This window comes from Urocampus carinirostris, chromosome 4, assembly GCF_059441175.1.
Source record: "Urocampus carinirostris isolate Australia breed hairy pipefish chromosome 4, RoL_Ucar_1.0, whole genome shotgun sequence".
NCBI classification, from domain to species: Eukaryota; Metazoa; Chordata; class Actinopteri; order Syngnathiformes; family Syngnathidae; genus Urocampus; species Urocampus carinirostris.
This window is the reverse complement of record NC_142352.1, coordinates 11,636,136-11,663,403: the sequence shown is the minus strand read 5'-3', so window position 1 is coordinate 11,663,403 and position 27,268 is coordinate 11,636,136. Positions and strand designations below refer to the sequence as shown.

Here is a 27,268-nt window from a genome sequence, read left to right as displayed (position 1 = left end):
GGTCTATTTGACATGGTTGCTTTTTCACAATACTGTCGGACTTGCGAAAATCAAACTATGTACTTTACACGGTAATTCTTAGAACATCTTTTTATTGGGTTGTTGTTTTTATAGCTTTTGACCTTATTGTTGTGCTGTTTCTGTGTGTTTTGCAATTAACTATTTTGTTTAATGAGGATATTAGTCGAAAATAACTGGGTCGTTCCTGTTATTCGGTGCCATTGGAGTCCTCGTAAAATAAAATTGTATATTGTGTGTGAAATGGGTTATACTTGTTTTTAAAATATTTTCTTGTATGCGTAACTGCCCCCTACCATAGGACACAGTGATATGTATATGTAGGATAAATTAATTTTAAATAAATGACTCTGTAGCATAAGCACACTAAAATGATATTCCCCGAGTCATGTTTGATTGATTTGAGTGAGAAAAATCTCTTCTTTTTTTTTTCATTTCTGTATTGCCTTAATGATGATATTCCTCACCCAATGTTAGTCATTAGTGCATTTTTCACGTTTAAAATCTTTAAAATATGTTGAGTCCCAGTGGAATTCCCCGTACTCTGGCGTTCTATAGAAAACTGCTGTCTATCATTTTAGTCACAATATTTTGGGGTGGAAGATATTAAATATTAAAGAAGAAGTACCACTCTTAAATCAACCTATTTAAAAAATAAATGTTTTATTATGGTTTACTGATGAGGAAAAGCATAAAACGTTCAACCTTTTTAGTCAATAAAAGGTGAGTATAAATGTGAATTGCTGTCTGAGTGGAGAGGTGTTGTAAAAGGATAGTGGGATGGTTTGACGCGTTCTAAGGGATGGGCAGGGCACCTGTATAATGCGGCAGGGGTAAACCAGTGAAAGCTGTCGGGCCCTGCTGTTGAACAGAATAGTGTCCACCTTAATATGGTAAATAAACATGTTACAAATCTTTCACAGTAATCATACTAGCTTCTTTTTCATCACATCAGTAGTAATGGCTAACTTAAAATCTCCCCCCTATTAGTGCCCCCCACCACCTTCCCTGTTACTGCTATTCTCTGTAATAGGAGTCACACAAAGTGACTGGGTTAATCTGAGATTTAAATCTTGAGTTTTTACATGTGTATTGGTATTTATTATCAAACTTTCATGTATTCTTTTGCCTTATACTTCCAAAAATATATTTTGAAATTAGATGCATGTATTTGTCGGAATGGCACCATTGTCTGCACCTGAAAAGCAGAAAACAAGTTTATCTTATGAAGAGAGTGAGAGGTGGAGAAAGGAGGGGAAAATAATAAAATGCCAGATCTCAATGAGGACAGAAGCAGGGAGAAAGAAATGGACATTTGCCCTATGTCATGTGTGAAGCAATCGGTAAAAAAAATGTTACAGAATTATTTCCTGACCTAAACTGATACATTTTTCTTATGGTGTGAAAGTTCCTTTTTCAGTAGAAATTTTGAAAACATTTAATATTTTACAATTTTTGTGTCCAGGTTGCAATGCTCAAATGGCACCTGATAGAGTTACCCAACTATTTTTAGTTTACTTGCTGTCCATCATTTTCCTCTTGCTGTTTTGGTTACTAGGGTGTAAAAAATTAACTACTACTGCTGAGTTTCCAATCACTATTTAGTTTTTTTTTTTTTTCGATTAACATTTATCAATCTATCTATCTACCTTGGTCATATCCCTCAAGAGGGTTGACCGACAGCACGACAAAACATACAATAACAAAGAAAATAAAAAAGGGAAAAAATAGCAAAAAACAAACACAACTATTTTTGGACCATGGCCAACCCAAATGCCCAAACACCCAAACATTTTAGGCACCTAAGTTGGTCATGCTTCAGATGAAACGGGACAACAGAAGGACCCGACAACTCTTACTGGTTTACCCCTGCCACATCATACAGGTGCCCTGCACATCCCTTAGAACGCGTCCAAAATCCCACTATCCTTTTACAACACCTATCCACTCAGACAACAATTCACATTTATACTCCCCTTTTATTGACTAACTGCGTGTTGTCTTTTATAATTTAATCTAATCTACTTTGCATATCTTGTAAAAGCAGTTGTTTCATTTATCTATTTTTGCATGTGCTAAATAGGAAGACATTATGAAGATATTATGCACTGTCTGCTAAATATTACTGTCGTGCCGCCATTTCACACCATTGACAATAAAATTGCTAATTCTTAGCACGCGTAACTATTTTGCAGCAGTGGCAGAAGAAATCTCAACAAGTTCCAGTATTTATTAATTATTTTTTAATTCTACACTGTATTTTACAAGAGTTTAATGCTGGGAAGCTCTTTATGTGTCTGGAGTCAGATTCTTTGGACAAGAGATACAAAAGAGGCACATTTCATATGCACAGAATAAAGTATAGTGATGGGGATACACAGTAAGTGGGAACAGCCGATGATGCATTATGCAAGGCATACAAAACCAAGATGGAGGCATTGACTTATTAAGAAGAACAATTACAATTGAATAGGCTCATTGGTGTTTATTGACCTTACTGCTGACAAAAGTAACACGATTTCTAATATCTAATTCTATTATGTTTGACTCACTCCTCACATTCTCAATCTCAGCTTTGTTTTGTCCACGCCATTCAATTTATTTGCAGAACAAATATTTAACACACAAAAACATCCACTCTGTAATAGTTTCCTTGTTCCATTAGGACACGCGTGGTTGTAAAAAGCTGCTGACCGCCTGGAAAGTTAAATGTACACAACATAAATCGTCATCACGCCTAAATCGAGTAAGGTTTTTTTTTCTGCAATAATCAGTGCTTGAATTGAGGGGGTTTACAATGGTATGATCTTACTGAAATCTGCTGTTTTCTTCTATTTTTGACTGGAAGTTCAATAATTCATCCATTGTCGTGTGAATAAAAATGCCCTCGCCTCATTGCTGAACAAAAATAATGCTCAAATTCAGTTGTTAATTATCATCAGTCTGCAGAGGACAATAAAACTATCCCTATTAATGAAAACACTGATTGCTACATGCTCCTTTGAGACCCCCCCCAGTCTTGCAGGCATCCCTAATCATTATTGGACACCTTGAAAGACAGATGCCCCTGTTCAAAGTTAAAGACTGGCCTCTGTCAGGTGCTAAAAAAACATATGACCTCATCTGTTCCTCAATCAGCTCCCCCTGGAGGTAATGGCTCTAATTCCGCCTTTCTTGCTCCCATTGCCCCTCAGCCTGCTAATGATGATGAGACCCTCTCCCTGCTCTTGTCCCTTTAGGCTGAGCGATTGTATTTGGGATTGGACACAGTTTAGTTATTGGCCAACAATGGAGAATGTCTTTTAATAACACAGCTTCCGCAGATTTGCCGGTAATTGCCACCTTAATCAATAAGCCGGCTAAGCGGAAAATTAAAGGTACCTGAAGACCGCCCTTCCACAACGTACAGCATGTTTTTGGTATTGGGCCCATTGTTCAGAAGTGGACGACTGAGAATGCTGGAGGGCACCGACGTAAAGGCTAAAAGCGAAGTGGGATGTGACAGTGATAAATAGGCCTTTTAATAACAGCTGTGCCACTTGGGTAGCCATTCCGATCCGTTTGCATGCAAGCTGTGCCCGTCGTCCTCCATCCCGCTGTCCCTCCCCCGCATTGAAAGAACACATTGACATATATGTGTATTAACCACTTCCCCGGTTGATGCTGGAGTGTAAATGAAAATATACAATTAACACGTGTGCATTAAAACATACCTTGATCTGTTTGCAATTGTAACTGCGGCAAGGTCGCATGTTAATTGTTGTTGATTTCAAGCCTCCTTCAGAGAGGAGGCATATATACACACATACACACTCACAAAACCCCGCACCCTCACTTTAACAGATGGTTTGGTTAACTGAAACATCAATTATGGCATTGGCTCGGCGAGTGTCTGAGAGGCTCCCGAGTGTGTCTACACGTGTTAGTCCTGTAGGGTATGAGTGTTTGGTGAGCTGTTGACCTGGAGGAGAAAAGGGTAATACTACACAACTTCACAACAAGCCCACAAGGTATTTGGTCCTCATCTGCGACAGATTTCAACACAGCACGCTCGCATTTTGGAAATGCATTGGATTGCCGTTGACGAATTTTACATATTTGGAATCCACCAAAGAAAGCTTTGCCCATTTTTATGTCGTTGTAATTGGATCTTATGCTATTTTATTAGACCTTTAGGTAATGTTTGTGCAAGATGAGGCTTGTAACAATGACTTTTTTTTTCAACTTTTAGTACTGCAGTACAATAAATGAACAACGCATGAATGGCCAGCTTCCAGAGCCTCTTCAGATATTCCCTCGAGGTACGTGGTGAGATCAAGTTAACCATAAGTATTCATTTTTTTGGCAATCACCAGTACACTTTGAAATCTTTGAACATGTATGTAATCTAAGGGAATGGTAGAGGTGGCAGCAACTACAAAAAAATTTCAAGGACAAAACTTAAATTCAGGGTCACAATTTAAATGTAGCTAAACCACACTCCTTTTTATTGCAGATGGAAGCCGGTTTGATGGAGCCTCGTGTTTAATTCATAAAAAAATCATTCCAGATAACCTACCAGATTCTTGATATGTTTTACAGATAATAATGTCATGTATCAGGATCGTTTATGGTGACTAGGGATAAAGATATTACAGTAACCCCTCGGTCATCGCGGTTAATGTGGGTGAACCGTCCCCCCCCCCCCCCCGCAAAGTAACAACGCCCTTTTTTAAAGCCCCCAAGGGTCAAAGATATCTCGAGATGAAGTCCATATTGACTCTGACTGTTTTAAACAACTATAGATCAAAAACACAACTCAGAATTGCAGTTAAATAGATTTTCTTTATTGTCACTGTACAAAAAGTACAACGAAATTGGAGGGCTTTTCCTTTCAGTGTAAGAAAGCGATTTAGAGGGCGGCTGGCTTGATACATGCTATTCCTCGAATTGAGGCAGGTCACTGCAACCATTGAAATACAACCATCCTGAATATAGCGGTTTGTCAGGAGTTGTAGCTCAAGGTCATCCGTTTCATGGGTAATGGATCTAGTGTTGGTGAGATACAGGCTCCACAGCGGTAGCTTGTGAGGGTTGTGACATAGCTTAGGCCACATATGTCAGAGTCAAGGCCCGCGGGCCTAATGTGGCCCGCGAGAGGGTTTTACCTGGCCCGCGTGACGATATCAATATATTATTAGATCCGGCCCGCAGGCCGCTGCAAGCCAGCAGTACGCATGAATACTACATTTCCCACAATGCAACGGGGACGCGCCGAGCGGGAGCAAAGCGGGAGGCGGTTTGATTTATTCAGCAGTCGATCAGCAGCAGTCATTAGCATAACAGCAAAAATTAGCCCACAGATACCCATCAACAATGGCTAAACGGAAGGTGGACACTGAAAACCGGGGCTTTCAAACAAGGTGGGAGTTGGAGTACATGTTCACGGAGGTAGCTGGAAAACCTTTGTGTCTGCTATGTGGAGAAAGTGTGGCGGTGATGAAAGAGTATAATATTAGACGGCATCATGAAACAAAACACACGCCTCAAACAAGTAATGTAGAGTTGTAGTAATACAGTACTGTATATAAATGTATGTAAATACAGTAATAATACAGTAATGTTTCCTGTGCAATTACACATTTGAAGTTTTTACTCCGTTCAAGTTTAAAAGTTAAATATGCACATAAAGAAGGTCTTGTTTTTTGTTGTTCCCCTCGGGAATTTTAAAGCTTTATTGTCTATGTTGACTATGTTGTTTTTGTTTGCCGACTCTGTCCTGGGAGTGTTTCTTGTTTTTCGGCTTTTCATGGAAAATAGATCTTGATGTGGACAACAGTCTTTTGATAAAATTGTCTCCTATTTAGCAGAGAAAATGACTTTTGATTGTTATTATTTGTTAATCAGTAATTCCTTTTTTTCACACTAACCCAGAGAAAGCACAGAAAGGAAAGTCAATGTACATTTGAGCAGGACAGATGAGGTCCAGTGTGTTGATTGCTATTGGTTTTAAGTAACAAGAGATTTTTGCACTTTATTTTATTGTATTTGGAGGCAATATATTTTTTTAATAATTTCAGATGATTGAATGATAGAAAATGGTTATGAGTTGTTGTTATGAGATATGTTATGATTTTTTTTATATAAAGGACATTTGTATTTTGTGCCTGCTGAAATTAAAAATGACTGACAGAGTCATAAGAAAATATTGCTTTATTTATCCAATCATATTGTAATATATTTGTTGTGTTTTCAGTAGGTTAAATCTTGGTTTCAGTAAAGATTGGACAGTCCGGCCCTCGGCTTGTAGCCAAATGTTTTATTTGGCCCTCCGTCCATTTGACTTTGACACCCCTGGCTTAGGCATAGCAGTAGGCAGGACCTGCAGCCTCTCTATTGCCTTCTCTACTGACGGCGCCTTAGTCGCTTCCCGGAATCGATAACAATCCACGGAGCACCTGCTGATGATCACCATTTCTTTACGCTCTTCTGAGTTTCCTCGGAGTCCGATTTAGTTGATGAATTTATTTTCAATGTAACAAGCTGCTATAATGCTAGCTCAGCTGTAGCAGTGCTCCGCAGTTTTCTTTGGGTGGCGGACACATTGACCCGTGCGGCCGCCTCGCTGTTTGACCCACAGCATACACCAGCCTCTAACAGGCACACACACAGTCCTCCTTAGCATGTCCTTGTGATTGTATTTGCTGTGTGCTGTCTGCTCAGAACACAATGCACCATACTTTGAAATCCATGCCTACAAAGACAATTCAATTCAAAATTTGCAAAGCAGTGAACCAGCGATAACCCAAGCGCAAAGCATCGAGGGAGTACTGGAAATTCAAAACATGTTCATACTAAGCCTCGCTATAGTTTCCGCACTGTTTATAGTATGGATGCCTATGTTCACTATCTGTATGATGTTTGCTTACATATCTAAGCAAGCCCCAGGCGTTCAAAAACAAATGGTATTGTGTGTCCTAATACGTTCTTGTTCATATTTTTCATACCCCTATCTTATTACTTTTGATTCGTGTGTTTTTATTCCTACTAATCAACAGCAGTCTCACTGGGCCAGTAGCTCAATCATTTTCTTTAGATAATTTACAAGGGAACATTCATTCCGTTTCTTTTTTTTTCTCTCTTTATAAAACTGAACTGATGCGTTTGTAAAAGGCCCAGCGATGTGTTCTTCAATCTAGTCAATTACTGTTTCAGCCGGCAAGACTCCGGGGATCCGGAACATACATGGCCTGAAGGTACCTATCTCAATAATTGTTTCAGCTGCCTTACACCGAATGTGGAGGGGGTCTTGAAGTGAATGGATTGGTAACACTGTGTTCCACTTATTGAAATGTCAATTGCAGTCAATGCCCCCCTCTTGTTTCTCCCACGTTCATTTTTTTGTATGCAGGGTTCTTGATATGATTCTAGTAGACTGTTTCTCTTAGTATACCACACTTCATGAAATCACTTCTTCAAAAATGTACTGTATACACTACTATAAATACCGAGGGCTTTAAGAAAGTTCTACACTGCTTTGCTGTTTTGACTCCAACTAGTGAACTTTGGTTGAGGATCTTTTAGGACAAGATGATGTTTTCCACTGAACCTTTGGCAATCTTTCACCTCTTTTACCTCATTTTAATATAAAAGTAATTGAGTGAGTATAGTGGTTCGCTCAGTTTAAATGAGATCTTCCTGGGCACTAATTAAAGAGAAAATTCCTCTCCTTTAGTGGACCCAGCACACCCACCCTTTGACCTCAATTAAAAGAGTCCTTTTCAGTATTCCTATAGTAGTCTCTTGTCTTTTCTTTTATGTCTATGGAGTGAACATGGATATACCTGAAAAGATATGAAGAACAATGCCCCAAGTGAAACATGGCATTTTTTTCTCTAGTTTGTTCTTATCCAGTACTTAATTGTAATCTTTTATCTAGTAACACGTTATTGGACTTACATTAATATATAAATATTTAAGAGGAGACTGAGCTTTAATTGAAAGTACATTATACTTGAACTTGTATCTTTTGATGTAAAATAATCAAATTATGGGAGCTTTCATAAAAGGCTAACAATTTGTGGCAATACACCTCTTTGTTAGATCACCAGAGCTGCAAACTGTCACGAATTTTCATTCAGTTTACCTTGATGTAGTTGTCAAACAAATATTAGACATTTTTTACCTACCAGTCTGTTTACCAGTGCCTTGCAAGAGTATTGCCCCTCAAGAATTTTTTTAACATATTGCCGTTTTTTTCCAAGAATCAAAGAAAAGATGTAAGACACAATTGTAAAAAAATGTATTCAATATTTAATATTGTGCTAGCAAATATGTTTAGAGTCCCAATCTCGGGTCTATTGCAGACTCTAACAGATTTTCTGCCCGAATCGCGCTGGATTTGGCTCCATTCATCATCCCATCAACTCTAATAATCTTCCCATATCCTGCTGAAGATGATGCTGCCACCACCATGTTTGATAGGGAGATGGTGTTTTCAGGGTGGTGTGCAGTGTTACTCTTATGCCGAATGTAACGTTTTGCATTCAGCTCAAAAAGTTAAATGTTGGCCTCATCTGAGTAGAGCATTTTGTTTCACAATTTATTTGTGTCTCCTATGTGGCCTCTTTTGTAGTATTTCAGAAAGGGTTTTCTTTTTACCACTCCTCCATAAAGGGCAGAGCAATGCCGAGTACAGCTAATAGCTGTCTAATGCACAGATTTTCCCACCTCAGATGTGTACGGCTGCAGGTCATCCAATGTGATCATGGGTCTTTTGGTTCCTACTTTGATTTATTTTCTCCTTGTTTGGGCAGAAGGTCTAAAGGGACAGCCAGGTCTTGGTTGGTTTGCAGTTGTTTTATTCCCTCTTCTTTTTTGATATTACTGCTCGCACACTTCTCTGTGAGATCTGTAAATGTGCGAAATCTACCTGTATACCATTTCTGCTTTGAACTTTTCCACGACTTTATTCTGGACCTGTCTGGTGTTATCTTTTCTTCATGATGCTGTCTGGTTTCCAATTTCACCTTCCACAGACCTCTGAGTCCATCACATAGCAGGTGCATTTAAACTGGGACTTAAGTATCTTTTTGTCATTGTTAACCATTTAGGTTGACATCGGATCATTCAGGGAACTTCTGGGTCAGTTGGCTAAGCTGAGAAAACAGGAGGCCAATATTTTTGCAACGCCTACTTTTAAGTGTTTTTCATTGTCAATATAAAATAAAATGTTGAAATAATTTGGTTCCACTTTACAATTGTGTCTTGTATGTTGAGAAAATATTTTCAGACTTATAGTGTTTAAGCGTCATTTTAAAGCTCGAAATGTGGTAGTAGAAACTAATAAATGCTTAAATATTGAATATCAAACCAGTTACTACTATTCATAACGGATGTGAAAAATCAATTACTCTTTCAGAAATCGCTTACTTAGTTAGCAAACCATTTTCACAGGAGCAGTGCCAGAGAAAGTTGTTTGAGATCACAAAATTTGAGTGCTCTAAAATTCAAAGGACATACATTTTCACCACAAGCGTTGAGATTATCCTTGTTTTTTTTTTCTTATTATTATGAGTAAAAATATTTTGCAATATGCTAATCTTAAACTTTGTAGTAATCATTATATTTTTCTTTTTTCAAAACAATGCCAGACTAGTGATCAACAACATGATGCAAGTGGGCGTACTCACAAAATAGTTTCCAAACTATCAGAGAAGCTTTTTTAAAATAATGGGGAAAAGGTTTTAGATCCATTGTCGGAACACAAAAAATAACACTCGAGTCAACTTTGATTTGGCCATACTAGCATGTTTATTTTTATGCACACATGCTTTAATACTCTTGCTTTGTAAATGTTTAGGTAAATACAAGACCCAGCGCACCCAATGACTGCATACAAGGTGTTACAGACACTATGACCAATAACACGTAAGCACAGAGAACAAAGCTCAACCAAAAGACAGAAAAGCCAAAAGATGCAGCATTTATGTTATTACAACTGTTTTCTATGTAATACAGCTTAAAGAAATCATCTGCTGAGCTCAAACGGATCCTGACTACTGGTCAGGTAAGTGTGTTTTGATTTAAAAAAGATTATGTAGGGTTCCTGCAGATCCTTAAAAAGTTAAAGGCATTGAATTCATTATTCTTAAAATTAGGCCATAATTGGCATTAAAATTTCTTAAATCCATTTTTGGACGTCTTAAAAATGTAGTAATGTTATTCAATTGGCTACATCCAGTGAGTACAAAGTTTTTTTCCAAACATGTGTTTTTATGACGCTACACTCAAAATTGGTAGTTAATATAGCAGTGTTAGGGTTTTCAAAAGTTTTTCATGCATCGTGTTAAAAATGCTTAATGAATGTGGCAGATATGTTCTTTGGAATTAGCAGTTATCTGCCAGTTTGGTCTGAGGATCCATGAAGTCCTGTAAAGATCCTTTTATTTGTTGTTTTCTATGTCTAAAATGTGCAATGTTTGTTTAAAATTAATTCATGTAGTGTATTCTTTGTTTGTTTGGTCTTAATTTTTTTTAAAAGGTATTCAAAAAAAAACCTTGGTCTTATATTTAACTAGCCTTAACCTGTAGGAACATTGTTATTGTATAGCAGTAGTCATTTGGACCTAAATTAGTTAATTGTTGAAAAAAAGCTTAAATAATTCCCTAATTTTAATGGTACTCCCTGAATCGTAATTGTACGTGAGGTAAGCAAATATCCCCACCCAGAATATCTTGTCTTTCTTTTCAGATAAATGCACAAGATATCCAATATCAAGAGCAGCTTGGACAAGGAAACGGGGGCACAGTCTACAAGTAAGTTGTTCAATGTTACAAATTAGGACACTTATAATACAAAGCAAAAGCGAAATGTTGTGGATTGTTCCTGAAAAAAGACTTTGATGCGGGCTTGGTTTGTCATTTGTGTATTTATTGTACTGTGGGGTTTACAAATAGGCAGCTGGTTGAGGCGAATACGTTTATGTTGTTTTTTTTTTTAAATTCCAACTAGGATAGCCAACAGTCTCTCAAAATACAGACGCTACCCTACTTACAAACGGACGATCGTTTGTTTGTTGAATTTGTTCGTAAGTTGTTTCAGTGCTGTATTTTGTATGGAATGAATGCTTAAGGTTTATATAAGTATGTTTAAGGGTTGTATAAGTAACCTGTATTTTTTTGTACTAAAAAAAATAAACATTTAATAAATAAATATGCTCTTTAAAAGATAAAGTCAAGTTTAACTTACTTTTGGAAGATGACCTTCAAGAATTTGGCAACTTCCTCCTCCGTGGTAAAAAAAAAAAACGATTCAACCATTTTCTTAACCCCATCAAGCTTCCTTATTCCACTTTGATTTCAAAAGAAACTGCTCGCCTGTTCTTTACACTCTACACCAACCCTATTGAATGGATGCACGAGAACAATAAGAATGTCAAATTTCTTGTATAGTATTTTTATACACGAAATAGGAAAAGGAAGCCGGATTTGTTCTTCAGGGTGGATGCTGGGTGGAAAGAGGTGGAAAGAAGCACAACAGCAATGTCCGGATATTTTTCGACATCCCTAAAAAAAAGTTCGCGTCTACCGTTTTTCGTAACTCGAACGTTCGTAAGTAGTGGAGCATCTGTACAGTGGAGCTGCTCGGTCATTTTTTGCTCAACGGTATTTTTTTCAAGATGCCAAAATTATGACAGAAATATAGCTTCTGTCTTTTCTTGTTTGCTTCCTTCTTTGTTTTCACTTTCCATCAATCCACCTACATTGAGCCGTTTTATTAAGATTGAAGTATTGATTACTGCCCCAACTAACCTTGACTTGGCCAAGTGTTCTCTCACATCCACAGCAAAGCGGTAAATTTCCAATCCAGCAAGGCTACAATGCCGCATATTTCCTCTTGTCTCAGAATTTCCCTCTTTTATGGCTTTGAGATTGTTTCATTAAAGTTCAATCTCATAGTTGTAAGATGAAGATGTTTACTGGTATAAATGTTTACAGTAGACTTGCGAAGGCCAAAATTGCAAATCCAACAACTTTTCAGTCAATTTACCTCAGCAGAAAATCCATATTATTTGGTGCTGAAAATGTAATGGTTTTGAAGCAGTGGAGGAAAAAGGACACACTCAGTGTTTTGCCGTTGTGCATTGTTTTGTTAAAATGTACTCAATTATAGAAGAAAGGCAGTTTTACATCATGAAAACACATCTTTCATACAATAAAGAAAAACAATGAAGTCAAGATTTCAATAATGTTAACATATGAATGCATAAATTGGTCTCGTAATCACATGACACGTTGTGTTTAGGATCTGGTTTCTATGCTTTGAGTGAAGCCATAATATTTGTCAGACAGAAAGGAGGTGGCACGTCAAACACGTGGCAGTGTTAAAGTACTGCAGTAACCCTGATCCAGAAGGCCAGTCTTCCTAACATATGGCCCCAACTAGAGACACATTGCAAAAGGTCCTATGAATACTGCATGATGGCGCTTTTATTACAGAGAAGCTAGAGTGTAAATAAGATCTAGGCAATGAGGCACATTTACTAGGGTCAGATCACGGATGAGAGATAGAGTAGGGGGGCGGGTGACATGGCTGCTACGTAACCTTGTCCCCATCTTCCCTGCTGTCATAGGACTGTCACTAACTCATAAAGGAATGTTCAACTCAGAGGTGGTCAAGGACAACCAAGATGTTTTGTATATTTATCTTCATAGCACTCCCTCAAAGGACGTAAAAAAACAATTGTATATCTTCTGCTTTTTCATTTTTCACTCTCTTTCCGGATTTGTTTACAAAAAATTAATTAGCATAACGGTTTTGACAAGCTAATTCTTTCACACAAAGCAATATCTTTAACTTAATGGATATTCTACTACTAATTCCGATCAACAGAAAATATAGCATATTAAAAATGTCCTTAAAATGTATGTATTATTTTAACATATTTTAGAATTGACAATTTAATATTGTAAAAACATGATATTGAATCTTATCATTTGAACAAAATAGACGATAATTTGTCCTAACTTCAGAATTGGATTTTATGCCATTTTATTAGACCTTTAGGCAATGTACGTGCAAGATGAGGCTTTTGACTATTTCTTTTTTTTAACTTTTAGTACTGCAGTACAATAAATCTTTTTTTATAGTCCATAACTGACTTCTTGTCTGCTGAGCCGCAGGACCAATGTGCACATAGGAAACACCTGTTCACACAGAAACCAAAAATGTGGCTAATAATAGCATATAGTAAAAACATGAACTTCTGAAAACTTAAATGTACCACCTTTAAGTAACACTTAAAGCGAACACAGTCGCTGAAAAGTATTAGTAACTAAACTAGTCATACTTTTGATAAAGCGACCGAAGCAGAAAATGCCGAATGGTTTTGTAACCAAGGCCAAGCAGGAAGAAACGCGTTTAGCACTTGTCTAGAAGGCAGAATTCACCGACAGCTATGTGCAAGGTACATCCTCTCTTTTAAGCTTCAGTTCAACAGCAGATGAGATGTTTTCCTCCTTCACCCTCTTGTGTTTTTAGTTCCATGTTTAAATGGCCATTTTGATGAAGAATATTTTGCGATTAAGTTAGAAAAAGACCAAATGATTGAATGCCAGACCACAGTTTCAGTTCAAACGCATGAAGAATTTCCCAATGATACTTAATGACCACTGACCAATCACCACATACTCAGCAAAACTAACAATGGTTTAACGCAGGAGACCCTAGGGGCGACCCAGGACACGCTGGAGAGACTATGTCTCTAGGCTGGCCTCGGAACGCCTCGGGATCCCGTCAGATGAGCTGGAGGAGGTGGCTGGGGATAGGGACAATGGGACAAGACAATGGATGGATGGATGGATGGATGCATGGTTAGAAAAACAAGTGTTGGATTAATCAAAGCAACTCATTTTTGGGAAATTATAGTCAGTGACATGTACTTATGTGCACTTACACAATGGGCTAAACCATCTCACATACAGGGAGTGCAGAATTATTAGGCAAGTTGTATTTTTGAGGATTAATTTTATTATTGAACAACAACCATGTTCTTAATGAACCCAAAAGTCTCATTAATATCAAAGCTGAATATTTTGGAAGTTGGAGTGGGGCTTTTTTAGTTTTAGCTATTTTAGGAGGATATCTGTGTGTGCAGGTGACTATTACTGTGCATAATTATTAGGCAACTTAACAAAAAACAAATGTATACCCATTTCAATTATTTATTTTCATCAGGGAAACCAATATAACAGCTCAACATTCACAAATATACATTTCTGACATTCAAAAACAAAACAAAAACAAATCAGTGACCAATATAGCCACCTTTCTTTGCAAGGACACTCAAAAGCCTGCCATCCATGGATTCTGTCAGTGCTTTGATCTGTTCACGATCAACATTGCGTGCAGCAGCAACCACAGCCTCCCAGACACTGTTCAGAGAGGTGTACTGTTTTCCCTCCTTGTAAATCTCACATTTGATGAGGGACCACAGGTTCTCTATGGGGTTCAGATCAGGTGAACAAGGAGGCCATGTCATTAGTTTTTCTTCTTTTAGACCCTTTCTTGCCAGCCACGCTGTGGAGTACTTGGATGCGTGTGATGGAGCGTTGTCCTGCATGAAAATCATGTTTTTCTTGAAGGATGCGGACTTCTTCCTGTACCACTGCTTGAAGAAGGTGTCTTCCAGAAACTGGCAGTAGGACTGGGAGTTGAGCTTGAGTCCATCCTCAACCCGAAAAGGCCCCACAAGCTCATCTTTGATGATACCAGCCCATACCAGTACCCCACCTCCACCTTGCTGGCGTCTGAGGCGGACTGGAGCTCTCTGCCCTTTACCGATCCAGCCACGGGCCCATCCATCTGGCCCATCAAGACTCACTCTCATTTCATCAGTCCATAAAACCTTAGAAAAATCCGTCTTGAGATTTTTCTTGGCCCAGTCTTGACGTTTCAGCTTGTGTGTCTTGTTCAGTGGTGGTCGTTTTTCAGCCTTTCTTGCCTTGGCCATGTCTCTGAGTATTGCACACCTTGTGCTTTTGGGCACTCCAGTGATGTTGCAGCTCTGAAATATGGCAAAACTGGTGGCAAGTGGCATCTTGGCAGTTGTACGCTTGACTTTTCTCAGTTCACGGGCAGTTATTTTGCGCCTTGGTTTTTCTACACGCTTCTTGCGACCCTGTTGACTATTTTGAATGTAACGCTTGATTGTTTGATGATCACGCTTCAGAAGCTTGGCAATTTTAAGAGTGCTGCATCCCTCTGCAAGATATCTCACTATTTTTGACTTTTCAGAGCCTGTCAAGTCCCTCTTCTGACCCATTTTGCCAAAGGAAAGGAAGTTGCCTAATAATTATGCACACCTGATATAGGGTGTTGATGTCATTAGACCACACCCCTTCTCATTACAGAGATGCACATCACCTGATATGCTTAATTGGTAGTAGGCTTTCGAGCCTATACAGCTTGGAGTAAGACAACATGCATAAAGAGGATGATGTGGTCAAAATACTCATTTGCCTAATAATTCTGCACTCCCTGTATCTCATGCGCACCTATGTGTGGGAGCACCTGACTGTCTAACTACTACCCTTGCTTAGAAATATTTGTTTTTATTCAATGAAATACTTCGGCCACAAATCAGGCTGTGGTATGATGCAGTGTAATTATTTCATACTGTAAACCACAACCTCAATAATGACCACAGCAAAATCTTTACACCTATGACAAAGCAAAATGAAATTAAACTGAATGCCATCATTGTGAACACAGAATATTTTAAAGCCCTTTTAATAAAATCATCATAGTGGTCATGATATTATTGGATTGTTCAGCAACTAATCAATACTTCAACATTTTCAAGCAAAAGTACACTAAAATGCACACAGAAAAGTTCCGCTCCATGCTTGGTAACTTAGGCTAGAATCCTGGAAGGACTCCAGGTAGTTTGTCCGATAGCTTTTTAGGCTTCTGCAACCTGCTCATTCAGCATTAAATTTTGTACCCCTGCGATCTAGCCTCAATTAACATCCTCACTTTAATTACGAGGCAGCAGTCATGCTTAGCTGATATTGATTGTTGTTTAGAACAACACTGAGACATCAACAGGAAAACCAGGACATCAGCCTTTTGCAGAAATTGCTCTTTTGTCGAGAATGACACTAGAAGTCAACAAGTCCGTGGGGATAAAACGGACTACATGTATTAAAAAGTTAAATTTCATGTCCATACATGTGAATATTCCGCTTTAACTTGTCTATGTGCCAAGGAAGGACATCCATTCGCAAGTATTTCAATTTATTATTAAATTAACCACCTAAATCTGCACACCAAGTGGAAAAATGATGAGAAAAGTTCATGCCTAATGTTTCTTCGTTGTCGTCTACAAAAGGAGAGTTTGTAAATGTCAAGCCAAAAAGTACTGTAGCAGTTGAGGTTGTTAGCTTCATTATACTTTGAACCAAAATTATTGTACTCAAAATTCTCGCCGACTGGTAGGAAGGTAGATATTGCACCACTCTAAGTATCTGGCTACTGTTAGACCAGGCATTAGGAACCTATGGCTCTTTTCATGAGTACGTATGGCTCGGGGACAAAATTATTTCCATGCATATAATTCTCCATGGCATTTCAAATTTTAATCAGCAAAGTCAACTGTATACTGAACCAACACTCAAAATCGGGGTGGTACTGGCAGAGTATACAAATAATAATAATAATAATAATTTCCTTTGTATTGTCATTCTTTGTAACAATGTACACAGAACGAAATGTCGATACACCTGACCCGTTGTAGCGAGCCGATGCAGCCGCAGCCAACAGAGGGCGCCGCCATTTTACCAATGTTATAAGTCTTAGGTATGACTCGGCCGAGGCGCGAACCAGCGACCTCCCAGTCTCAAAGCGGGCGCCCTACCATCTAGGCTACTGAGCTGGTGCTGCCCTACTTACGAACGAGAGGTTCCGGACGATCGTTCATAAGTTGAATTTGTTCTTAAGTTGCTTCAGTGTCATATTTTGTATGTTTAAGGTTTGTATAAGTAACCAGTATTGTTTTTTACTGAAATATAAAGATTTCATAAAATAATATGCTCTACAAAGATAAATAAAGTTAAGTTTAACTTACTTTTGGAATATGAGCTTCAACAGTTGGGCGACTTCCTCCTCCGTGGTAATTAGTGGCCAAAAAAAAACGGTCCGACCATTTTCTCAACCGCATCAAGCTTTCTTATTCCACTTTTATTTCAAAAGCAACAGCTCGCCTCTTCTTTACACTTTACACCAACCATATTGAATGGATTTACAAGATATTCATCAATAAAAATGTCAAAGCTGTTAGCGCGCTGGAGATACAGTATCGAATGTTTACACATGAACTAGGAAGAGAAAGCAGGTTTCTTCTTCAGGGCGGATGCTGGGTGACTGCTCACAGCGCCACTCACCTGTAGCGGCGGAAAGGAGCACTACAGTACTGTCCTGTACTCGGAAAAAGGTGCACACAATACAAAATCTAACTTACAGCTATGTCCGGATATCTTTCAACATCCCGAAAAAAAAATGTTCGTATTTACCATTTTCCATAAGTCGAATGGTCGTTTGTAGAGTAGCGTCTGTATATAGGGCAGATTTTTGACAACAGTTTACAGTCAAGGTCTCACACCGAAAAAAAAAACTTTTGGCTGAAGATCGCTAAAATTTTCTGTATATGGAAGCTCATTAAATAATCTGTGTTCACTGTTGAGACACCTTATAATAAAAAAAACACACAACAAACTAAAAAAAGGCCAAAGAGCAACTAGAGCAATTTGATTGGGTGAGCCGTGGAGATGGGTGGAGCTATGCAAAGAGTGCAAGCACTCCCTCCTGCCTCTCGCCCTGCACCGTCTACGCTGAAGGTAAATACTTCACGATCCCAGTTGAAACATTTTGTGACGTTTTGACAAAATAACTGCTGGCACCTTGTTTTGAAACCATAATGAAAAAAAATAATGGTCGAAATGAGCCTCAACGATGTTAAGTGATTGCAGGTGGGAGACAAATACAAAGTGGTATATTTGTTGATTTTGGGACACAGGCTCTGGTATTATGGTTATTTCATTGGTTTGATCAAATCATCAAACGTCACACACTGAAATAAAATGTGTTGAAGAATAAGCTATTATCTGGAGAGTGGGGGAAGCGGTTTTGTTGAATTTTGTCCCAAAATGTCTGGTGTGGCTTTTTCCCTAAATAAAATCAAAATATCTTGCATTTATGGCTCTTTGAGTCAAAAACGTTCCCGACCCCTGTGTTAGACCATTGTTGGTATTGCTGAATATTTGGTGACTGGTCAGTGGTCATTAAGAATCAGTGGGAAATTCTTCATGCATTTGAACTAAAACTGTAGTCTGGCATTAAATCATTTGGTCCATGAATTATAATCGGTTTGTCCTTGTTTGCTTATTGCACTACTTGAAACTAAAGACTATATGCAATCGCTGTACTGTAGTTCAAGCATTCTGACCAACCTCATATCAAATGCTTTTCTCATGAAAGTTTGCTCTTTCTTGTCACTCTTTAAGTGTGTTCTTTTTTCAAAAAGAGCGCAAAGCATATACGTTACACGCTTTTTTTATGTGTTATTTTTTGTCCTTCTAGAGCGTACCATCTACTTGGAAAGCGTGTCATAGCTGTCAAGGTGAGACTGACTATCGTTCATGCCTCTATATATATTTTCTTTTTTTCTCTCGAGGTTAAAACGATTTTCTGTATTGCTTTTTCAAGTACCTTAGAATTAAAGTGGTTCAGTTGGAAAGGACCGTTTCGGTTTATTTTCATTTCAATGAAGTATACAAGTGGAAAAGGACAACTTTTTATTTTTTTGATTTTTTTAAGATTAATCTTGGTTAACCTAAAATTGTGTTTTATTAAAAACCTAACAAACGAGGACATAATGAATGAACACTTAATAATTTTAGTTTCTTATTCTTAAAAGTTTAGCATGAAACTCAGTGGCATGTCATATCTACTTATTGTTCATGTCTTTGGCACATCTCAACTTTTTTTGGAGTAATTTGTTCTCCAAGGTTTTTATGGTGCAGTTGTATGAAGGCTGGTAGGATGAATGAAGTGAATGATCTGCATTTATATAGCGCTTTTCAAGTCAATGAAGACTTCCCAAAGCGCTTTACAATGTGCTTCAAATTTACCCATTCACACACACTCACACACCAATAGCGGCCGTGCAGCCATGCAAGGCGCCAACCTGCTTATTGGGGGCAATTAGGGGTTCAGTGTCTTACCCAAGGACACTTCGACATGTACACATATCAGGATAGTGTAATTGTAGTATGTACAGCCCTTTGGGACTTCTTGTGATTAAGGGCTGTACAAATAAACTTGACTGGAGTACATCCAAGTGTGCAAGCGTACCTGCATACTACTTTTACGAGCACCTCTAGCTCCCTTGGTTGGTTGGGAAACTAAGGATGTATATATTGCTTTACTATTTATTTCAATTTTGCCCAACAGGTAATTCCTCTCGACATCACTGTGGAGCTACAGAAGCAGATCATGTCAGAGTTGGAAATTCTCTACAAGGTAAAACTTTTATGTGTTCAAGACAGTTTTTCCATTTCTTTTGTTTACTCTATTTCTGTAGTGGATGAAAAGGTCAGTCGAGGGTTGTTTGGGATACCACCTTAATGCCTTTGAATATGTGAATGTGGCACTCTGTCAAAAAAATCTGTTTTTCTCAAACAAATTGTAGAAATGTTGATGGAATAATGAGTAAAAAACCTTGGGAAATTTTCTTATGATCGTTTTATCCAGGAAACGAATTATCAAACCTATACTGTTTAAAGTTTCACGAATCCCTTAACCACCTGGGTCGTAGGTCATACCACTTCCTGTGGTGTTTCTTAGGCAATTACAGCCTGGCGGCGCCCATTCCTCTCCAGGCTGTCTTTTTGGCTAGGGTTTTGCTCCCTTACATAAAACATATAGTACTGGTTTCCATGGTCACCAGTAGCGGTCAAAGCCAGATTAGTGATCTAAAGTATAAAGGAACAAAAATAAACTTATAAAATACACCTAAAAACAATTACAACTACCGTGAGTATGGCTACTGTGTTTTTAAGTGCTGTTCATGTATAATTATAAAATCCTATATTCCTTTTTTTCAGTGTGACTCGCCCTACATCATCACTTTCTTCAGTGCTTTTTTTGTGGAGAACAGAATATCCATTTGTACAGAGTTCATGGACGGTGAGTTTTCCTGCGACATCAGTGACTGGTGTTTGTCCCACCTGTTTTCTGTGTTGCTCCCATGTACCCATTTACACATCTGCTGATCAAATGAATGGCATGCTCTTGTAAGATGCTTAGCATGCAGTGTGCTAAAAGCTACAAGGGTGTAATAAATCCTGACTTGAGTGGAATTTTAGGGGAATGTCTTTTTTGAGTATGTGTGTGAGATTTTTTGTGTCACTCGTTGTGCATGTTTTGTGTATACGAGTGTGTGTGTGTGTGTTAACCGTGTTAATGCATTGATTCCCCTGTTTCACACTCTTGCCAAACTGTCAAAAACGTATGTCTAACAGCTTGGCACTTGGTTTAAATCTTTACAGTGTATACAGGTTGTTGTTTTTTACAACTTCAAAATCATACGTTCTCCATCTCCATTAGATTTGAATTCCAATGTCAAATAGTTTTTCTATGGTTTAACAAATAGCTTTTGTATCTTTAAAATAAAAGCATTTTTAGTTTTCAGAAACTCAAAGATTAAATTATTCAATATTCCATAACATGTCCCCTGTAATATAGATGTTAAATATGATAAAGTCAGTTATTATTTGGAATGACAAGAATATTTTTTCTCAATACAGGTGGTTCACTCGATGTGTATAAAAGGATTCCAGAACATGTCTTGGGAAGGATTGCTGTGGCTGTAAGTTTGAATATTAAGCAAGTCAAAAATATGGAATGCACACAATTTTATTGTAGTTGCATGTCTTGTCATTTATTTTTTTGCCCTATTATCATACTTTTTTTTTCTTTTTCACATTTTTCTGGACTTCTTTATTCAGAAATTGAAAAAGATGGTTCACGTTTAAGTAACTTTCTTCTATATCATTAGTCAGAATTATTCTGTGATCATGTCACTTTCAAAAGTGAGGCGAGCCTTGCAAAGCTGGCTTTCACCCTGGGGATGTTTGTGCATGAAATAGTCTCTCATTTTTCATTTTGTGCATAAAAAGGAGAATAAGACCACTGTCAACATGTTTTTTTCTTCTACCAATTAGGACATATTCTCTGAAGTGTGTCTGTCCTTCTGCTCCTAAATTTTTGGTATCCGCTAGTTGGACTTTGCTTAATATTAACATGAATTGTTAAAGCTGACCACTTTTCTCAATTTTTAATTTGTAAACACTTTGTGTGTCACATTTATTCAATTTGTCTCCAAAGGTGATTGGTTGAAACTAAGCTATGTATGGCCAGAGTTTGATTTACTATGATTATTTCCCTTTGTCTAATATGTTTATATATTGCACTGGTTCGTTACATTACACTACGCAAACTGCCGCACTAGCATCAGCATCATCGGTTCCCTCCTCCTCTTCTCTTGCCACTATTCACTCCTGTCCAATTAAAGCTAAATTGCCCCAAAAATATTTACTCTAAAATAATCTGTTCAATGTAGCTGCTATAAGCTATTTATTTTTCATTAGAAGAAGCCACTTTACTCAAAGTAGAATTAACCTATTTGTGTTATACGAATATTTTTCTCTTCGCAGTTTTGCTTCTTTTGTATAACTTTGTTGTTTTATGTCCCTTTTATAAAATAACTTATTTTCATTTGAATTTCATATAATACCTAAAATCGGCATCGAGTTATATGCCTTTCAGTTGTTTATCATTTTATATTGCGCCTTTGTTTTAGCAGTTAACCGCTTAATGGCCAGGGGTCGTCGGACTGTTATTAAACAAATCCTTGTCTGTGCGATGCCACATATCATTGAAAAGCTTAAACTCTTGGATTCAAGATATAATTACTATATAAAAATGTACTCATCACAGAAATATTTCAATCAGTCTTAAACAAGATACCCAACAACTATAAAGTTGTGATAGTTCCCCTAAAAGTCCTCAAGGAAGTCAGCTGATAAGTTTTTATTCTGCAAAAATTCATTCAGGACAATCCAGTGAATTCCACTGTGTAAAATATTTTCTCCAAAACAAACAATATTGCCGACAGATATAAAATAATTCCCCCTAAAAGCATTTCTGCATCGTTCACGCACTATTTTAACACGTAGGTGTGCACAATCATTGATTGACTTCTGGAAAGAGACGTCAAACATTTACAACTCTTGCAAAATGTCTAAGAAATTGGCCAAAGTAAAATATACAGTTGCAAAACTTTTAGTGCTATTAATTGGTTGTCACCAAATGGCGACTTTTGGAAACGCCTAAAACTACCCTTGGAAAAAATGTAAAATACAATGTTTAGTTTTTCAGGTTGTGATCAAATTTGACAAGGTACCAGGCTTCATGGTATTGTTTCACCTTCTATTTCCGTGTCTTCCAACTCAGATGTTCGTAGCACTTGCAGTGATTCCTTCATTTTGGGTCAAAAAAAGTTTTACCTTTCAAAAGAATCCATAACTGTCCATATTCTCCAAACGGTTCAAGAAAAGCATTCAATTTACTTTGGGCACCGATTGGGATTCTCGGCGAGTTTTACGAGATTGTTAAAGGTGTAAGTGCAAAATACATGTTTACTTTCCCCCCCCCCCAGTGTTTTGGTTAATCAGCCAACCATTTCACGTATTTGATTTCAAATCCAAAATTTCATTTTGGTACATCCCTTCTGTTGAGTACCCTGCTGTTGAAAAGGTTTCAAGGTCTCTCCAAAATGTTCTTAAAAATAACAACAATGATAATAATTTTCCCAGTACCCAAAAATATTTTCATGAAAAAAAAGGATCTTTTCAATTGACCTCAAAATGCATCTTCCTTCAAGGAAAAATCCGTAGGCACCGCACTGACTAATCTTCTTTTCTTTTTGTCTTGTCCCATTGGAATCACCACAGCATGTTATCCTTTTCCATTTAAGCTTATTTTCTGTGACCCCCCTATGCAAAAACCAATTACTCCCATGTCTTCATCTCTTTCTTGAAATGTGCAGCTGTTGACATGTGGCTACAAAAGAAACAACTAGGCAGGAGGAAATAATTTGGGGGTTATTTCCTACAGGATATCTGGATTTTTAGGATGCTAAATGGCTTAAATGAGTGCTATTTGTTAGAAGTAAAATCGTGTGAAAGAAACCCAAGTCAAAAGATTAATTAGTCTGAATTAATGAAGTCCTGACAATTGCAATTTGCCTTATTAACCCCAACCTTTTCATTCTTTGTTATACTGTCCATTCTTTCATCTCTAATCCTCAATTCTATCTCCCCCTTTCAAACTCTGTAATCAATGACTGCTGTTAACGTCTGTGTTAACTCTGTAATTTACAACTTTGCCTGCTTTTCATCAACACATCCTCTAATTATCACACGCAAAGCCCCCCAAGAGGGTCTGAGTAAAGATCCACACACAACATTTTCACCACTTTTTAGGCTGCTTGACCTTTTGAATTACAAAACAGCTTCACAAATAAAGCTTCCCGCTGCTAGTTGTTACATTACTTTTTACAAGTGTTGTACTTTTGTACTTTTTTGCTCCGTGCTGTTTTAAATGTTCTTTGAACTGCGCTTTTTAAATCCAATTTAGGAGAGACTCTCTTTAGCTCAATTAACTCTCAGTATCAGCACTCACTGACTAATTCAAGGTTTACAAAGCCAAAAGTTTGACTAATGAAAGAATGGTAATTGAAAGATCCCACTCACAAATAGAAACTTTATTTCTAATGTGACTTTGTATCAAGCCAACATCCATGCCTTGCTTTTTTTGTCTCCTGAATATCCTGTTCATTGAGATATTCCTGTTAACAAGTGTTGGCCTATCACGATAATACATTTTGCCAGATGATAAAAATATTAGTAACTGCCATGGTATGCAATAGTGTTTGATAATGTGTGATCATTTTGATACAGTTATAAAATATAAACCCTAGGAATTTCTATTAAAATGCATATGTAACTAAGTTTAGATTGAAGCCAGAGCCAATCAGCGATCCAATGTAGTCTCATCCCATACTCGGATGAAGGCAAAAAACTAAACAATTTGAAAGAAAGGTGAGTAAAAACAGAAGTCACTTTACTGACATTATTACTATTCAAACCACATTGAATTGTCTTGCTGGTTAAATTCCTGTAAGCTACACTGGATGCCCGCTTACCTTTAAGGGTAATCTACAGTAATAAATAATGGAGAGCTTATTATACTGGCGAGCAACAAACTCACTGCTTTCATTTGAATAAACAATGTTTCTCTTTTTACCACCAATTGATCATTTTGATTGTGGGAGTTTCGATTGCACTCACCAGTTTTTGCTGGGAGGTGCATGAACGGGATGGTGAAAATGGTGTGCCTATACGTGCATGTGTAGCCCACAATAATAATGCAATGTTGACCAAATGTTTATTTTTGGCGTAGTCTACTTTTCATGATGTTAATCGGGTTAGCAACTGAATAGTGGGTTAAAATATCCGTTATTAGTCTTCCTGACCACTGATACTCGATATAGGCCCTGGTAAAACAATATCAGTCAATCTACAATCTAGGTTTCCATTTCAAGAGTAGCTGAATGATGTTTTTCTTCTCTGACAGGTAGTGAAAGGCTTGACGTACCTTTGGAGCTTGAAGATACTTCACAGAGGTGAGTAAACTTGGTTTTGGCTTTGTTTTGGTAAAAAGAGCCGAGTTGCGAAAGATCAGTGCCAGAATGCTGATGTCGCAGTCGTTTCACGCAGTTTGTCTCTGCAGATGTCAAGCCTTCCAATATGCTGGTCAACACCCGAGGACAAGTCAAGCTATGCGACTTTGGTGTCAGCACTCAGGTACACACGTTAGTTGAGTTTAAGAGAGGTTGGTGGAGTGGGGTAACAAGAATATACTCCAATCTAGAGCGTGTGGTCATTTGTGCCTCTGGTCAGGCCGTTAATCAATGCATTCATTTTAGACCTAGCTCTATCCTGAAGGTCTATTTCATACACCTGTTTTCCATTGTTATAATCCACACTTTTAAAAAGTAAACATGTTATGACCTCATTTACAAATATGAAGCTTCATTGATATGCATTCAAATGAGGGGGAAACAGTTATGGTGACAAAAAAATTCTGTATGTTTATCTTTGTGTTTTCCTACACAAATTATTTCTGCGCTCTGATGGAGAATGTTACAATACTACATGTATGTTTGTACAGTAATCTCTCGGTCAGCGCGGTTAATGGGGACCAGAACGTTCCGCAAAACGTGAAACTCTGCGAAGTAGCGACTCCCCGAAGGGTCAAACTTACCTCGAGATGACGCCCTTACGGACTGAGAGTATAAGAATGTAACACAATAACAACTATAGATCTACAAATAAAACCACAGAACACAGAATTTCAAGCTTCAATTCAAGCTTCTCTTTTCAGTGCAAGAATGCGATTTAGAGAGCAGCTGGCGAGCCACCCGTTAGCATTAGGTATCCTTGGATTCATCCACGTCTCGGCAATGTTTAACTCCTTCACGGCGGGCCGTCAAACTAATAGACAAAGACGTGCCTTCACAATATCACCAGTCACTGAAATATGTCATGCCGCATATCATTGGAAAGCTTAAACTCTTGAGATTCAACATATGATGATAAATTCAAAATGTATTCATCACAGAAACTACTATTATTCTGAAACAAGACACCCGAAAACTATAAGGCTGGCATAGCACACCAATAACGTTCTCTGATAGTCGGCTGATAAAACGATTCCTCGCATACATGTCTTGATAAGAGTCTAGTGAATCCAACTTTGTAAATTATTTACTCCAAAACACACAATTCTGCCGATATTTAGGCATGTGATTAGATTACTCAATGTCGGTAGCACTTGCAGTAATTATTTTTTGGGGGGGACAGAATTTAAGAGTCTGACCTTTCAAAATAAACCCAAACTGTCCTTATTCTCCAAACAGTTCCAGAACAGCATTCGATTTACTTTGGGGATGTCTTGGATTGGGATTTAGGCACATTTTACACGACTGTTAAGGGGTTGAATTACAACTGTCCCAACGGTAGTGGTTTCCCACGGGTTTTAGCTCCAAGTCCTCAGTTTTATGGGTAATGGATCAGGTGTTGGTGGATTGTTACGTAGCCTAGCCGTAGCAGACCCAATTACAACCACGCAGCACTTGCTGGTGATCACCATGTCATTGTGCTCTTCTGACTTTTCAATTTAATTGATGAATTCCTTTATAATGTAACGAGGGGCTAAAGGTTAGCTGTCACTGTGCTTGTGTTTGTTTTGGTGGACACATTAACTTTTTTGCCGTCCCGCAGTTTGACTGATGTTTGCCGTGTCCTGTCTGTTCAGAACACAATGCAGGATATGTTGATATCACTGACAGGCATCTATTCATAATCTGCAACACAGTGAACCAGTGATAACCAAAGAGCGAAGTAGCGAGTGATTACTGTCATTTATCTAAAGATCATATTTGCTTACATCATTATAGACACAACCATTATTGATTTCCAACCTTCCATTTATTGTGTGTTTCAAAGACAGTTATTTCTATTGATATGACTATTTGTTTTTCTAGGGTTTAAATAATAACATTGTCAAATGGTTTAATACATTATAACTGTCAATATTTACAGTTGGTGAATTCAATTGCCAAAACATATGTGGGAACAAATGCATACATGGCGGTAAGTGAATTTTAACTATCAGTCCTTTCTACAAATGAGAGCTCATAACCTTGTTCATGACGGTGTTTTCCCCACGTATTGATTTTCCTCAGCCCGAACGGATATCAGGGGAACAGTATGGTATCCATGCAGATGTCTGGAGTGTTGGAATCTCTTTTATGGAGGTATAACAATAAAATTGTCTAATTTTATGACATTCGGTGTGTGTTTGTGTGCGTGTGTCTTGAGTGTAGCGAGGGCTGAGGATGATGATGCATTGAAGCAAGGTTCATTGCTCCCCAAGGTCTTGCTAAATTGCCTGATTGACATTGTTCTCAAAATATAATTTAAATGTCACTCTCCCACTGTTGTCACCTTCCCTCTGAGGCTATTGATTCTCAATCTGTCTCTGGTCACAGGCGAACAAATGAATTGCGCTTCTGCCTCAGTT

General features: G+C 37.9%; 1 protein-coding gene across 1 annotated transcript in view; it reads left to right on the top strand.

Annotated features, from left to right (window-relative positions):
* map2k5 (mitogen-activated protein kinase kinase 5) overlaps positions 1–27,268 on the top strand; it is a 61,663-nt gene that overhangs the window by 5,453 nt on the left and 28,942 nt on the right. Inside the window, exons 4-16 of the mRNA XM_088333646.1 lie at positions 4,250–4,319; positions 7,213–7,253; positions 9,860–9,927; positions 10,018–10,066; positions 10,751–10,815; positions 18,638–18,677; positions 19,511–19,579; positions 20,164–20,245; positions 20,866–20,927; positions 24,758–24,806; positions 24,914–24,987; positions 26,788–26,838; positions 26,931–27,002. Coding sequence (XP_088189772.1) covers positions 4,250–4,319; positions 7,213–7,253; positions 9,860–9,927; positions 10,018–10,066; positions 10,751–10,815; positions 18,638–18,677; positions 19,511–19,579; positions 20,164–20,245; positions 20,866–20,927; positions 24,758–24,806; positions 24,914–24,987; positions 26,788–26,838; positions 26,931–27,002 — 792 coding nt within the window. The remainder of the gene's footprint in view (positions 1–4,249; positions 4,320–7,212; positions 7,254–9,859; positions 9,928–10,017; positions 10,067–10,750; positions 10,816–18,637; positions 18,678–19,510; positions 19,580–20,163; positions 20,246–20,865; positions 20,928–24,757; positions 24,807–24,913; positions 24,988–26,787; positions 26,839–26,930; positions 27,003–27,268) is intronic.